We start from the raw sequence: 14,477 nt of genomic DNA, 5'->3' as shown, positions 1-14,477 counted from the left end.
TTGTTTTCTGCGAGGAGAAATTTGAGCTCACTCTGCTTAGATGGACAAATGAGTCCTCGGATATTTCAAATAGCTATCGACATCATTTAATGATATTAAAGAATTTACCAATGCTGTATGATCCCTTTTGAGGTGCACTTTGTCCCATCAATTTTTTATTTATTTATAATTATCAACCACCTTCAAATACCATGTTATATTTGATCTCAAAATATTAACATTCTCTAAACTATACAATATGGATTGGACTGATAAGAAGAGAAAGAGTAGTACTAAATATTTATTGCTTATGAATTGGGTTGATAAGAATAGTAGTACTAATTTTTTTTAAAAAAAATTAGACCTAGGCTATAGCCGAGGTTAGCCTATTAAAAGTTCCGCCAATGGCGGCGTCTCCTCTCATTTTCAAAATGAAAAAATTAGAAAATCACCAATATTTTGACATGGCGGTATCCCCTCTTACTCCCAAATTAAAAAGAAATGATTTCAAATCCTTGTAAGATGCAGTGTGCAGTGTGTGTGAATTTTACTTGTGAGAACATAAAAAATAAAAAAATTTACATCAATGAACTCATATTACATCAAGTTTTAAACACTACCCACTAAAGATTTGACCTAGTAGTGGTACATCCCTCTCTCAAAATGGAGGGATCAATCAAGTCCCCATTGGACAGCTATATCCATGAACATAATGTGTGATATATATATATATATATATATATATATATATATATATATTGAGCACTACTTGCAATTCAAGACAAAAAGTACAGAGGCATGGGACTCTACAGGCATAGATATGGTGTCTTTTATTACTCCCAAATCTTTCCCACTCCATAATTCTTTGCCATTACATGAAACTTTATTCAGATTTTGCTTAGGAAGTGACTTAACCAGGTCTGCTATCTTTGTAGATATTACGGTCTCTTGAGCATTCAAATTGAAGAAAGCAAGATATACTTCTCCTGTACAAAAAAAAAAAAAAAAAAAAAAAACCAATTTTATTAGATCGAAAGAGGATAACAAATGAATTAATCAACTATATCCAAGAAACAAATTGCATGCATGTATGAAAATGAATGATGCAAGGACCCTAGTAGAGATTGAAATACTAGATAAGCATGTCCGTCTTATAGGGAATAAAATCCTCTTGTGTGAACAGTAGATCCTATTTCGTCCAGTATGGAATGCACCTTACAAAAAGGTTGGTATATTTGTTAAACATCCTAACCTTATTATAAGGTGCATTTCAAATTGGACGGAAGAGAAAGTACTGTTCCACTAGAGAGGATTCAGGTCAGTCTTATAGTAGCTAGCTTTAAGAATAATTAAAATTTTCAATAGCATTTTTTCTGCATTGGTTTGATTTCGTTTGGTAGGAGGGAAGGAAAATGGATAAAAGGGAGGAGAGGATGCATGAGACATCCCTAGAGAAGGGAAAGTATTCATCCATCCTTTGGTTTGGTTAGATGGAAGGAAATGATTAACATTTTTATCATTAAACACTTGAATACATTAATTAATACAATTGAATGAGGTTAATTATGTCATTTCATTCCTTCTATCTCCTATTTCACCCACTTCCTAATTGATGCAAATATGGTGGGGGATTGAAGAGATGTTTCATTCCTTATCTCATCCTTCCCCTCTTTCTCTTGGAAAATAAGGCCTTCCCTATATGAATGCACCTCCAAGTATATGATAAAATAACTAGACTTTCTATAATTAACAAAAATCTAGATTAATCTTTTCTTGTATAATTAACAAAAATCTAGATTAATCTAGATTAGAATTCTGTATCAGTAGCAACAATTATGAAATGGGCTATCCATAGTCATTCTAAGGGTCTACAGCTCCTCAGAAAACATTCTTCCTTAAAGTTGTGTTTGGGAAACCTTAATCTAGGATATTCATTTTAACTCAAACTAATTGCGGTTTTGTGGGAAATCAAACCTTTTCTTCCTGTAGCAATCCAAGAGCGCGTTCCTCCAGAACCAGCAATGTCTGTTTGAGGTCTCACTTATTAGTAATTGGAAAATACAAAATAAAAAATAATTCAATTAATCCTTGCAAGAGCTTCAAATTTATTTACCTTTAACATCTGTTATCGTAGCACATAGACCAGAACGACTGCTTTTGAGGGTTCCATTCTTGTTGAACACCCACATCTGTTCCAAATTCCAAGTCCTTTGGTAATTAATTTTCAATCTTAATTAACAAAGTAAATATAAGACTATATTTGCAGCAAAAACAGAAGAATAAAAATGAAAATTAAGCCTATAGATAATCATATATTCACATCACAAGCCCTCTATTTATTTATGCCCTTAAAGGGGGACTAACTAGACTTGTAGAAGGTTACGAAAATTTTCTATATTAGAACATGTAACGACGCATCACAAATTTGTGAAGACTGAAAATACCTGGTTGTCATCATCTTGTCTAAAAGGTGAAAATGAATCTCTCATGAAGTCATCCGAAGCAAAGTCCCTTCTTGGAGAAGCATCCAAGCATGACTTCATAGCATGTGTCGCGAATAAATGGAAGTTACCTTGATCTGACTGCTTAGACATAGTCCCCTTTTCCGACATAGTCCCTTTTTCACTACATCAACATTGTCAATTAATCCTTAGAAAATCAAGAAAATGCCGGTAACAAATGATTCAAGACATATAAATCATGGAAAGGTAAAGCATTATTACAATGTCAAAGAAGTCTTCTTCTTGTGTAGACACATAGGTGTTTGAGTACTATTCGAGCTTCCTTTCCAGCAGAGTTGTTCGGTTTTGTCATCAAGAGCTTTAGTAGACCAACCCATCGCTTTGGAATCCATGCAGCTGACGAGTCCCAAAGAATGTGTTTCTTGTCCACCCTTAGTTGTTAACTGGCCTCCCTTAGAACTAGCAGTAATGGAAGGAAACTGTGCACAACAAAAGACTTATCCCGTGACACTCTAAAATTTCAGCAGTAAACAATTATATGCATATGTATACGTTGATGATTAACTTGCCTCCCTATTGTTTGAGCTGAACGCGTTTATTTCCAGTAAGGTGGGATTCGTGATGAGACTGTAGGTGGCATCATCGAGATTTCTCATATCTCCTCCAAACATGAGAGGAGATTTGGCTATGGACCACAGTGTCATCTGCAAAAAAAAAGAAATTAAATTAATCCACACCTTGAAAAATGGTACTTAGCGTAACTAATTCATTAGTACTTAATTAATTGTATTTGATTACCTGAGTTCTTTGCTCGTTTAGAGTAAGATTACATTTTCTGTATGGACCTTCATTCGAATCTATTAGTCAAAAAATATATACAATTAATTGTTGCTTTTTAGTTACAAAATGTGTAGGTCAAGCATTTTAATTTACTATAAAGTATGAAAACCACACCTGGATCAGTAAGCCATCCCAATGGTAGCATATCCAAATCAGGCCATGACTTTCCTAACATGCCCTCAGCTCCTATCATATTAGCAGCAGCTAAATCTCTGATACAAGCACCAACCGAACAAGGAACAAGAAGAAAATTGAGCAATGTAGATCAATCTCAACCGGGAAACTCTTGAGGTGAACGTTATGATCAAGACGTTGAAAACAAGCCTTAGTCAATGATAAGTATCGAATTGAAGTGTTGAAGTAGTTTATCTACCTTGTGACGTCGAAATGAGCTACAACATCTTCCCATTTATCCCAGTCATCCCCTGTTATCCGGTACATGTTGACTGCTTTATTCACTTTCTTTGCCATTGCCACTGTCGTTTTAGTTCCAGGAGACAGCGAATATACAATGGGACGGTTAACTCCACTCAAAAACTGCACAAAGGGGCTTGATATATCATCTCTCTTCACTTTGAAAAATCATATGAATAAACATTTTAAGCCAGAGTATCACTAAAGTTTAAGTAGGAGAGGTGTGTATGTACCCTTGACACAATGTTTATCTCGCCTATATCCAAGTCATCACCAAATATACAGTCATTTTTCACTGTCAAGAAAACAGGAACAATCGTTGAGTCAGTCGAAATGAAATGCAAATTGAGCCACCAAAGTTAATGCTTTATCAAATCATAGAGTTCAGAGGAATCTGAATTCTAAAGGTCATTCTGCCCAAAATCCCGAGGATTCTTTTTACTTGATTGTTGCAGCAATATTATGTAACATATTTCATAATGTAGATAAAACAATGATATATCTTAGCTAGAAAGCTAGAATGTTTCCTGACCTAAAAGACTATTTAAGGTATTGGTGGTCCATTGTTTTCTGAAATGTGTGTTTAAACATCCCAAAGAAGTAGAATGGTCTGGTTTTTGGTTCTCATAGCATCCAAAGGCACCTCAGCAGTAACAAAAATGAACACATTGCCACACATGATTGTGGAAAACCTAAACCGGCCAATGCATTGTTCTGAAATCATAAAGATGATCAATTACAGTAAACAATGATAGAGCCGGCCATTTCAAATGCTAGGCAAAACAAATAGACAATCCAAAAATTTTATGTAAAAAATGTAACCAAAATATTTTGTTTTCTTGGAATGTCCATGAATCCATGTGCACCTTGATTGACAGAATATAAACCAAACGAAATGTTTTTTTAGCCGGTATCAGTCAACTTACCTAGATCAACGCCCCAGCCGGCATACTGTTTGTAAAGTGACCTCAAGAAAGCTCTTCCAGCTCCCAAACTGGTATTCACACTCATGAAACCCTGTGGCATCCACTTACACTTCTTCTCCTTTATCCCAATATCTTTCGCGCGCCACTGCCTGCCACCCTCTTCATAAGTTTTTCCCTGATGAAAAATTAAAACACAGATAGAGATTTAAGTAAGTTAATCTTTCTTAACCACTGAGTCAATAGCTCAAAAATAAATAAAATAAATTAATAATAAATAAATAAATAAAATCGGAAGATATATAGTACTATTATTTTCCTTAGTCACAATTGAACTCAAATTAATGTGGAGAGAAATGAAATCGAGTTATGGTGAGAATGAGGAGCAATATATACCGTTTTAATGTTTAAGATTGGGGTGTTTGCATTGAAGGCCTGAAAACTTAAACCTTTCATGACATGAAGACCGAATTTCAAACCCATGTCATGAACTTTCTTGGCTACTTCACTCAATCCTTTCCCATTTCTGGACGAAGGCCATCTATCTGGATCCGGAACCATTCTCCCCCATTGGTCAATTAGGTCGAATCCGGCAGCATTAGTGCCAGAACCTGGCACATTTTTCCTAAACCAGAGGTAATCCAGGACAACATACTACATGAAAAAAAAAAAAAAAAAACAAAACAAAAAAAACAAAACACACACACACACAAACACACAATTAGGCTCCATATCAAATGTTATGCAATGAAAAGGTTTAAATTATGGTCATGAGTCGAAGTTTTAAGACCTCGTATCCATGCGCTTGTAAGCGTTGTTTGATGAGTTGTGCATTTTGCAGGAACTGCTCTTCAGAGATGATCCAACAAAAGGAATCATAAGAGTTCCAACCTCTTGGGGGCAAGCTAGCGCGCTCTTGGCTTTTCCGGGATTGCTTTGCAGAAAATGCCCTGAAAATATTGGGTAAAACATGTTTCATCATTCGCTTCATAAAATGAAAAGCACTTGGCCACACAATGTTCATTCACACACACACACAATGAACCAAAATGCATACAAAATATACATGAAAAAGCACAATAATTCAAATTAAAATGACAAACAATAGATTTCCTCAACTGGGTATGTAAGAATTTGCATTTGAGTTCCCAAATTTATGGTTTGAGATTGAAAGCACTTCTGAAAAAGGGTAATGATGTTTCATTTCATTTTCATCATTTGCATCACAAAATGAAACCAAATGCATGAAAAATATACATGAAAAAGCACAAGAACTAAAATTAAAATCACAGACAATTGATTTCCCCAACTGGGTATGTAAACAATTAATTGCATTTAAAGTTCCCAAATTTATGGTGTGAGATTGAAAGCACACCTCTGTAGGGTTGGAGTGAAGAAGAGGTAGAGAAAACACAAAACGAAGGCCCTCATTGTCACTGGTATTGTTTGTTTGTTTGTTTGGAGAGAAACTGAAGCTATGAAAATGATGAATACGGGTATATAGCAAGTGTGGTAAACGGGTGTCAATCCTTGCTCCTCGTAATTCGGGTTTGGAGGTGAAATGGTTATCTGAAGTTTCCGTTAATACAGGTACACTATTGATCAAATATTTCTTTTTCTTTTTTTCCTTTTTTGTCCTTTTCGTAAGTATAGAACATTTAGAATTGTTTTTAATCTTATCCAATCAACTGCTCTTTTTTTTTTTTTTTTTTTTTTTTTTTTTTTTTTTTTTTTTTTTTTTTGTTCTATAAATTCTTGGTAAGAATCTAAATATACGCTAATAATGAAAATTGAGTCCATTATATTCGAAGAGTTTGACCATTTTAACATTGAATTTAATTATTACAGCTTGGATTACACTTCATGTTGAATCACTAAGAAAATCTATTTTAAGATTCCATAATAAAATTTTGATATTTTTGTCATATGATGTGGTGGCCATAAAATGGTTAGTGTGGATTTAATCTATTTTAATTTGTTTTTGTGATGATCGAGATGTCCTTCATGATTGAACTATCACGTCAATTACAACAATTTGCTTAAGAAAAACAACACAGCTGGCATAGAAAAAATGAAAAATACAAGGCTAAGTATGAAAATAATATATTAGCAAAATATTGAGAGAAATTATAATGAGAAATAAATTCCAAGGCAAATGTGAAAAGATAATATTGATAGGATTTTTTAAAAGAGAGGAGAGTGGTATGAATCATATTTAGAAGAGTCATGATCCAGGGTCTCACGTTGAGATAATTTAGTTTGAGTAACATTGACATTAGTTATTGAACTTTAAATTATATTAAGTTCAAATTTTAGAGAGTTTAATGAATTTAATAATTAGGCACATGTCAAGATCATATACACGCACTGGCTGTCACAAAAACATCAATTTTTGTTAGCTTTTCCCTCTCTGCTAAGAAATCTAATAAAGAAAAAGTGGAATTGTTTTGTACTTTTAATTGTGACTTGCTTGTTTGTCAATGTATCAATCATCATCATTCTTTACTCAGTACTATCATGGAGGATCAAAAGTAACCATTTTTATACATTGTGACCACACAAACACAAAATTCAGTACTACTCATTCAGTCTGGTTCTTATCAAACACCAAATATATACTGTATATCACAAAAGGTGGGACATATCATCCTTAATATATACATACATACATACACACATACATATAAATATAGGCTTAAAAAAGATTCAGTACTCATAGGATCACGAAGGTCAGTCATCATAGAATGCAAATATACAAAAGGAAAGACAATTATCAAACATGGTTTTATTGGATACATTTCCGAAAAGAATCCATATATTGAATGGACCCATGTAACACAGAATATATCGAACTCTATAGCTAGGAAAAAGGACGAAATATTTCAGTGGGAAGTGCAATTTAAAACAAATAGTGCACATCCATGTACTTCTACTGCCATAGTTATCGACTGTGTTATCACTCCAATGTCTTCCCCGCTCCATACTTCTCTGGCCGTACACGAATCATCGCTCAGATTTTCACTAGGAAGTGCCTTAGCCAGGTCCGATAGCATTGTAGATATCACGGTCCTTGCAGGATTCAAATTGAAGAAAGCAACAAATATTTCTCCTGAATAAACAAACAAATGAAAAAGACAAATTATGAGCGTTATCAAAGAAACAAATTGCAGGCACACTAATTAAACCAGCTTTTGTAAGTGAATAATGCCGAGTTGTAGCTAATCATATGTCCGGCAGTAGCTTCAAGAATAAACCAAGGCTTTCTCCAAGTATGATAAACATTATTAGTTTTTGTATAATTAGGAACATTTAGGAAAAATCTAGATTAATCTTTAATAACTCAACATTTTGCATAGGTTAAGGAAAATTCTCTCAGTTGTCGGGATAGTTCTTAAAAACGAAGCCGCTTACAGATGTTAAACAAACCAACTCTTTAAGTAAAAGGATAGTTTGTATGGATATATTGTAACCACTACTCAACTTGGTATTTATTACATTTCTTCTTTTTGGCTTTCTTTTTCTTGTTGTCAAAGACTCTGTGAAATGGGTTTTCCATAATCATTATAAGGGTTGACACCTCCTCAGAAGTCGTTATTCCTTTAAATTGTAATAAAGAAACCTCAGAATCTAGGGTTTTGTTTGGTTAACTCAAAATTAATCAAGGTTTTGGGGAAATCAAACCTTTCCTTCCTGTAGCAATCCAAGAGCGAATTCCTCCAGGAACAGCAGTGGCTGCATGAGAGATCACTTAGTAATTGGAAAATACAAAATCAAAACAATTCAATTAATCCTCGTATTGAACTTCAAAAATATTACCTTTTTCTGTATTTATCGTAGCACATAGACCAGAATAACTGTTTACGAGGGTTCCGTTGTTGTTCAACTCCCACATCTGTTGAATATAGAAAGTTCATTGTTTATTAATGCCCTTAAAGAAAAAAGAGAACAAATTAAAGAATTAGACCGATTGGGGTCATATAAGTCACATGGTTTCCTACCCATATCACCTCAAAAACACACCGTTTATTAATGCCCTTAAAGCTGCAAAACTTGCAAAAGGTTTAAAGAATTCTCTTTAGAATGTATACATTGTGTCGTCATGGTGGAAGTTACCTGGTTAGAATCCAGTCTGCAAGGTGAAAATGAACCTCTCTTGAATTCTTTCGAAGTCAGCTTCCGTTTCGGAGAAGCATCCAAGCAAAACTCCATTGCTTCTGTTCCCAATAAACGGAGGTTCCCTTTATATTGCTGCTTATACGTCATCTTTTCATCTCTGCACCAACGCCCTTACATAGTCAAGGGTTTTATTTGCTGACAATGCAACCAATGATAATAAATGATTCAAGACAAAAGAAACATGGGAAAGCGTTATTACGATTCCAAAAGTGCCTTCCGCTTGTATAGACAAAAAGGTTCATGATTTTTGCTTCTTAAGCTTTCTTTCCAGCAGACTTGTTCGATTTCCTCATCAAGAGCTTTGATAAACCAACCTTCCGCTTTGGAATCCATGCAGCTAGTGAGACCCATAAAATGTGTTTCTGGTGCACTATCATCCGTTAGTGTTATTGATTGCCAGCTCTGACCCTGGTTCCTAGATTGGAGACCAGCAGTAATATAGGGAAACTGTACGCAACAAAATAGTATCCCATGACTGTCTAAATTTCCGGTAAGGAATTATAATGAAAATGGTTCACTTGCCTCCATATTGTTAGAGCTGAAAGAGTTTATTTCCAGTAGAGTGGGATTCGTGATGAGATGCAACGTGAACTCATCAAGCCTTCTCATATCCCCTCCAAACATGAGAGGAGACTTGGCCATAGACCACAAAGTCATCTGCAAAAAGAAAATCCAAGGGTTCAAAAATGGTACTCAGTCATTTGAACCTGAAAAGTATGTAATAACTAACTCATTAGTATTCATATTCACTTACCTGAGTTCTTTGCTCGTTTGGGTAAAGTTTACCATATCTGTGTGGACCATCGTTTGAACCTATTAATCACAAATATCTATTTAATAGTGGCTTTCATCCCTTCTTCTTGAATATCAAATAAAATAGAACACGATGTCATCCAACAAATATGATTCAGAATTCCAAGCCATAAGCTCAAAATCAATCATTTGTTGGGTAAAAGTCGTTCGGTGGGACTGGTCTTGTGACAACTTTTATACCGAAATTTAAATTAATGAAGAATTAAGTGTGCGGAATTTCTTCAATTGCTATTTCAGTTCGAGAATCACTTTGACCTGATCATTCAACAAATCCAAAGAACTATCAGAATCATCACCTTCTTTCCCCTCGGAATCTAATTGATTAGACGAATCCATATCTCAGAAGAAAGGGAGATCACTCGTCACAGAATCTAATTCTAACAGAAACGTGATAATGCAACAATGAAATTATTGATTCAATCATCAACACCCTCTAATCTGAATACATGGATCTATACATAACAGTACTCTATGTTGTAATGTGAGATGGTGGCTTTATCAATCAAATAAAGACACGGTGGCTCCATTCAATCATACTAATCCTCTTAAAGTACAAGGGTTAAGCATTTCACTGATAAACCAAGAGTTAAATTCACAGTTTCATTCGGTAGTGCTCTGTGCTGCAATATGCAAACTTGAGATTTTCCGCATAAAATATTCTACATTTCCCTGCAAACTGAGAGAGTAGAGCATTTTTCTTGTACATTCCTTCTTATTACCAAACCCTTCAATGTGTCATGGTTGAGAATTTTTACTACAAAATATGACTCACCTGGATCAGTAAGCCAACCCAGTGGTAGCATATCTAAGTCAGGCCAAGAATTCCCCAGCAAGCCCTCAGCTCCTATCATATTAGCAGTAGCGAAGTCCCTGATTTAAAAATGGAAAACATTAAGTTAACTAAAGAAAAGGAAAAGAAGCACCAAATAAATAAAGGAAAACATTGAGCAAATTTGAAATCTGAACTGGAAAGTTCTTGGTTAAACATTATGAACACAACGAAAACAAGCAGTCATTGAATAAGAGAGCAGATAAATCGGGCAGGCATACTATTATTTTAAGTGATGAACGTTCTATCTACCTTGTAACATCAAAATGAGATGCAACATCTCCCCATGTATCCCAGTCATCACCTGTTATTCTGTACATGTTGACTAGGTGATGTATATCCTTTGCCATGGTTGGTGTCACACTAGTTCCAGGAGACAAGGAATACAGAATGGGACGGTCAAGCCCCCTTAAAACCTGTAGAAAGATACTTGATATATTATCTTTTTCACTTTGAAGTTTCCTGAGTACGTATCAGTTCTCCTACACAAAACATCTAAGCCATAGTATTACCAAATTATGTTAGGAAAAATATTTACCTGTGACACATAGCGTATCTCATTTACATCCAAGTCGTCCCCAAATACACAGTCATTTTTCACTGTGAAAGAAAACAGAAGCTATCACTTAGTAGGAACTGAATATAAATTGGATCGCTAAGATCTATCTGTTATCAAATTATAGAGTTGATTAACAGAGACGAGAACCATCTAGCTTCTAGCTCAAGTGATATGTCCTCCTCCTTCCAAATGGAAGTTTTAAGGTTCAAGTCTCTTTAGGAGCAATAGTGGGTGTGGGCGTGAGTTCAGTGTGTGAGTAACTTAGCAAAAACAATAGAGCTGAAGGGCAGAAAATTGGACATACTGCTTAAAGTCACTTGAGGATTTTCATCATTGAGATAAATACAAGCATTTGTTGGTGCTAAAATTAAATGTTAATGGTCATGGTGGACTCATTTTAATTGAACTGGAATGGTACACTGCTTCCTTATCTTCAAGACAGGTTAAGGCATTGATTTCTGAAGTGTGTTTAAACATCCCACAAAAGTAGAATGGTACTATTATTCGCTTCCGAAGCATTCGAAGGAAAAAAGACTTCCCACATAAGGCATCATTAAAGAAAATGAGCCCATCATAACTGATATCCTAAAGATGATTATTCGTTTATATAGTCATTTCCAGTGTTAGGTACAACCAAATTAGTTTGTTACCTTGGTAAGTCCATGACTCCATGTGTACCCTAATTAAATGTTGTACTTTAGAATGTGATGTGCTGCAGTAGTAAATCTAGACCAAACAGAATAATTTCAGCTGGCAAGTCTCAATTTACCAAAATCAACACTCCAGTCAGCATACTGTTGATAGAGTGACCGCAAGAAAGCTTTTCCAGCTCCCAGCGTGGTATCTACACTCATGAAACCATGTGACATCCATGCACACTTCCTCTCCGTTAACCCTATATCTTTTGCATACCACTGCCTGCCATTCTCTACGTAAGCTTTTCCCTGATGAAAAATAGAAAATAAAAAATAAGCAATAGTCATTAAAGCTAATTTTTCGTTTCCATTGAAATTATCTGAATTTCCTTCTATAGCATTATCTTTTCTTGTGGACTCAAAAACTTGAAGAATTAAACAATCCAAACATATTTAATAAGAAATCTGCATATATTTTAAATGTACACAAGTCTGAATGAGCGAAATAAAAAAAGGAGCAATACCGTTGTAACATCAAAGATAGGAGTGTTTGCATTGACCGCTTGTGTACTTATACCTCTCATAACATGAATCCCGAATTTCAAACCCATGCTATGAACTTTATTAGCTATTTCAGTGAACCCTCTCCCACCACTTGCTGAAGGCCATCTACCCGGGTCAGGAACCATCCTCCCCCATTCGTCAATCACATCGAATCCAAGAGAATCAGGGTAAGCACCCTTCACTTTTCTCCTATACCATAGGTAATCCACCACAACATACTACATGGAATCACAGGAGAGAAAAGAGAAAAGTGAATATATATATATATATAATTAGCCACAATATCAAATGATTTTTTTGTATACTCTTACTTTGCAATAAGACTTAACTATATAAATAGCCAATTGTAAATTAATAAAATTATGGTTAAAAGTTAAATTTAAAGACCTCATATCCATGAACATGTAAACGCTGAGAAACAAGATTTGCATTTTGCAGGAACTCTTCTTCAGAGATGGTCCAGCAAAAGGAATCATAAGAGTTCCAACCTCTTGGAGGCGAGCTAGAATGATTTACAGATAATACCCTGAAAATGGGTAAAATCATGTATTTTCATCATTTGGTTCACAAAAAGAAAAAATAAATAAATACCCACAACACCTAAATGCAGTAAAAAACACAAGAACTTGCGTGTGTGTATGTGTGTGAAGTCAATTTAGAGTCACAAACAAAAATTCAGAACTGGGTGTGTGACAATTCAAAGAAAAAAATTGGCCACAACAACTAAATGCATTACAAAACACCAGAACTTGTGTGTCTGTGTGTGTGAAGTCAATTTAGGGTGTGTGAACAATTCAAGAAAAAATTTAGCCACAACAAGTAAATGCATTAATAAACACAAGAACTTGTGTCTGTATGTGTGTGTCAGTGTGTGAAGTCGATTTAGAATCACAAATAGAAATTCAGAACATGGGTGTGTGAACAAATCAAGAAAAAATTTAGCCACAACAAGAAAATGCATTAATAAACACAAGAACTAATGTGTGTGCGCGAGCAATTAAGGAACCCAAATTGATGAGACGAGATTTGAGTGTACCTGTGGAGGGACAGAGTGAAGAAGAAGAAGAAGCAGAGAGAGCTGAAAGCGAAGATTTTCATGATCTCTAACTGCTGGTTTGGGTTGGGATGATGTGAAGCGCATTATAGCGTTGAATTATTAATGATTTGGGATGAGGACGGTGACGGCTATATAACGGCGTGAGTTTGCGAGCTAACGGCGTGATGATGATGATGATGAGTCGATGACATGTCCTTTGTGTTCGTCGTCAGTCGACAATCGGAGGTCCGCTTCCTAACTTCTTGGTGGTCGGAGGTGCAAGTTGTGAAAAAGTGAAAAACTGTCGGTCAATACAGGTGTCGCTTGTCGGACACCGCGGAGACTTTGTGATGCTTACGTGTCTGTGTCTCATAGGCTCTTATAAAGAGAATAAAAAGTTGTAATTTTAGTTTGAGTAATGAGAAAATAAAAAAGTTGTAATTTTACTTGATGACTAATGAATAATGATACAAAACCACAGGTCTCTTTGTGGATAAAGACAAGGATTAATTCACTTTCATCTGTTTTTCATTAATGTTATCACTTCAACATTTATTATTTTAAAAAAAATTATTTACACCTTACATTTATTAAATTAATAAATGTAGAGAGTCCAAAATTTACGAAAGAAACTAATCACTGGACTATCTAAGTACGTGTATATGATATATCTTTAAATAAGCATACATTCTTTTTTTAAAAAAAAAAAAATATATCAACTAAAAAATGGGCATATGAATAATTTTGGAGGTGCGTGAAAAAACAACATTCCATATTTTTCATGATCAAACGTAGAGTTGAATACATTTTCCAAAAGAGTTAAAAAGATCTTCAACACGTCAAATTCTTTTGGCATTTCCCTCTCGGCTACGAAGCCAAATTCTTTTGGCATTTTCCATATTGTGGGAATTCCTTTTAAGCAAAGCTAAGTTTTTTTTAAAAAAAACTCAGGGATAATAAAGGAATTCTCTTTTGTTCTTTTTTAGTTGGCAGTTTGTTTTTGTAACAATTATCAACATTTATATGTGTGTGTGTATATATATATATATATATTAGGGAAAAATTATATTAGATTAGAATGTTAGAGGTGCTGAGGCTCAAAGTCGGTTCCAAGGACAACTAGAGTAACCAACCTGATGCATTTGCATTTACATTTGCCTATTGAGTAATAAAATACCCAACTATTTGATGCGAAAACACAAACACAAAACTAAGGGAAGAAAAAAAAGTTAAATTACTTCATTTTT

At 34.8% G+C, this 14,477-nt stretch overlaps 2 protein-coding genes across 2 annotated transcripts; both read right to left on the bottom strand.

Moving 5' to 3' along the window:
- Positions 1-541: 541 nt before the first annotated feature.
- LOC132304254 (uncharacterized) lies at positions 542-6,314 on the bottom strand. Its single transcript, XM_059801846.1, has 14 exons — positions 5,994-6,314; positions 5,409-5,568; positions 5,015-5,272; positions 4,622-4,796; positions 3,929-3,990; positions 3,655-3,818; positions 3,396-3,493; positions 3,240-3,298; positions 3,011-3,145; positions 2,703-2,920; positions 2,424-2,604; positions 2,093-2,168; positions 1,954-2,004; positions 542-965 (listed from the first exon to the last, which is right to left on the bottom strand). The coding sequence occupies exons 1-14, from the start codon at positions 6,047-6,049 to the stop codon at positions 745-747; spliced, it is 1,914 nt and encodes a 637-aa protein (XP_059657829.1). The 5' UTR covers positions 6,050-6,314; the 3' UTR covers positions 542-744.
- A 994-nt stretch (positions 6,315-7,308) lies between these two features.
- LOC132304253 (uncharacterized) lies at positions 7,309-13,501 on the bottom strand. Its single transcript, XM_059801845.1, has 14 exons — positions 13,231-13,501; positions 12,582-12,720; positions 12,155-12,412; positions 11,765-11,939; positions 10,975-11,036; positions 10,689-10,852; positions 10,380-10,477; positions 9,549-9,607; positions 9,317-9,451; positions 8,994-9,241; positions 8,732-8,891; positions 8,435-8,510; positions 8,300-8,350; positions 7,309-7,727 (listed from the first exon to the last, which is right to left on the bottom strand). Exons 1-14 carry the CDS (start codon positions 13,290-13,292, stop codon positions 7,501-7,503), a joined length of 1,914 nt encoding a protein of 637 aa, XP_059657828.1. The 5' UTR covers positions 13,293-13,501; the 3' UTR covers positions 7,309-7,500.
- Positions 13,502-14,477: the final 976 nt, after the last annotated feature.

The sequence above is a fragment of the Cornus florida genome, unplaced genomic scaffold (genome assembly GCF_030987335.1).
Source record: "Cornus florida cultivar Cherokee Brave unplaced genomic scaffold, ASM3098733v1 CherokeeBrave_3.0.0_Hap2_Chr04, whole genome shotgun sequence".
In the NCBI taxonomy this organism is placed as follows: Eukaryota; Viridiplantae; Streptophyta; class Magnoliopsida; order Cornales; family Cornaceae; genus Cornus; species Cornus florida.
Note: the sequence above shows the minus strand (reverse complement) of the source record. Positions and strands in the feature narration are given on the sequence as shown.

Coding starts and splice junctions, on each gene's coding strand:
- LOC132304253 (XM_059801845.1), bottom strand. CDS start 13,292: ATGAAAATCTTCGCTTTCAGCTCTCTCTGCTTCTTCTTCTTCTTCACT. Junction 9,452..9,548: donor CAAACGAGCAAAGAACTCAG/GTAAGTGAATAT, acceptor TTCTTTTTGCAG/ATGACTTTGTGGTCTATGGC. Junction 8,351..8,434: donor TACGATAAATACAGAAAAAG/GTAATATTTTTG, acceptor TCTCTCATGCAG/CCACTGCTGTTCCTGGAGGA.
- LOC132304254 (XM_059801846.1), bottom strand. CDS start 6,049: ATGAGGGCCTTCGTTTTGTGTTTTCTCTACCTCTTCTTCACTCCAACC. Junction 5,569..5,993: donor TTCACTCCAACCCTACAGAG/GTGTGCTTTCAA, acceptor CAATATTTTCAG/GGCATTTTCTGCAAAGCAAT. Junction 2,169..2,423: donor GACAAGATGATGACAACCAG/GTATTTTCAGTC, acceptor AATTTGGAACAG/ATGTGGGTGTTCAACAAGAA.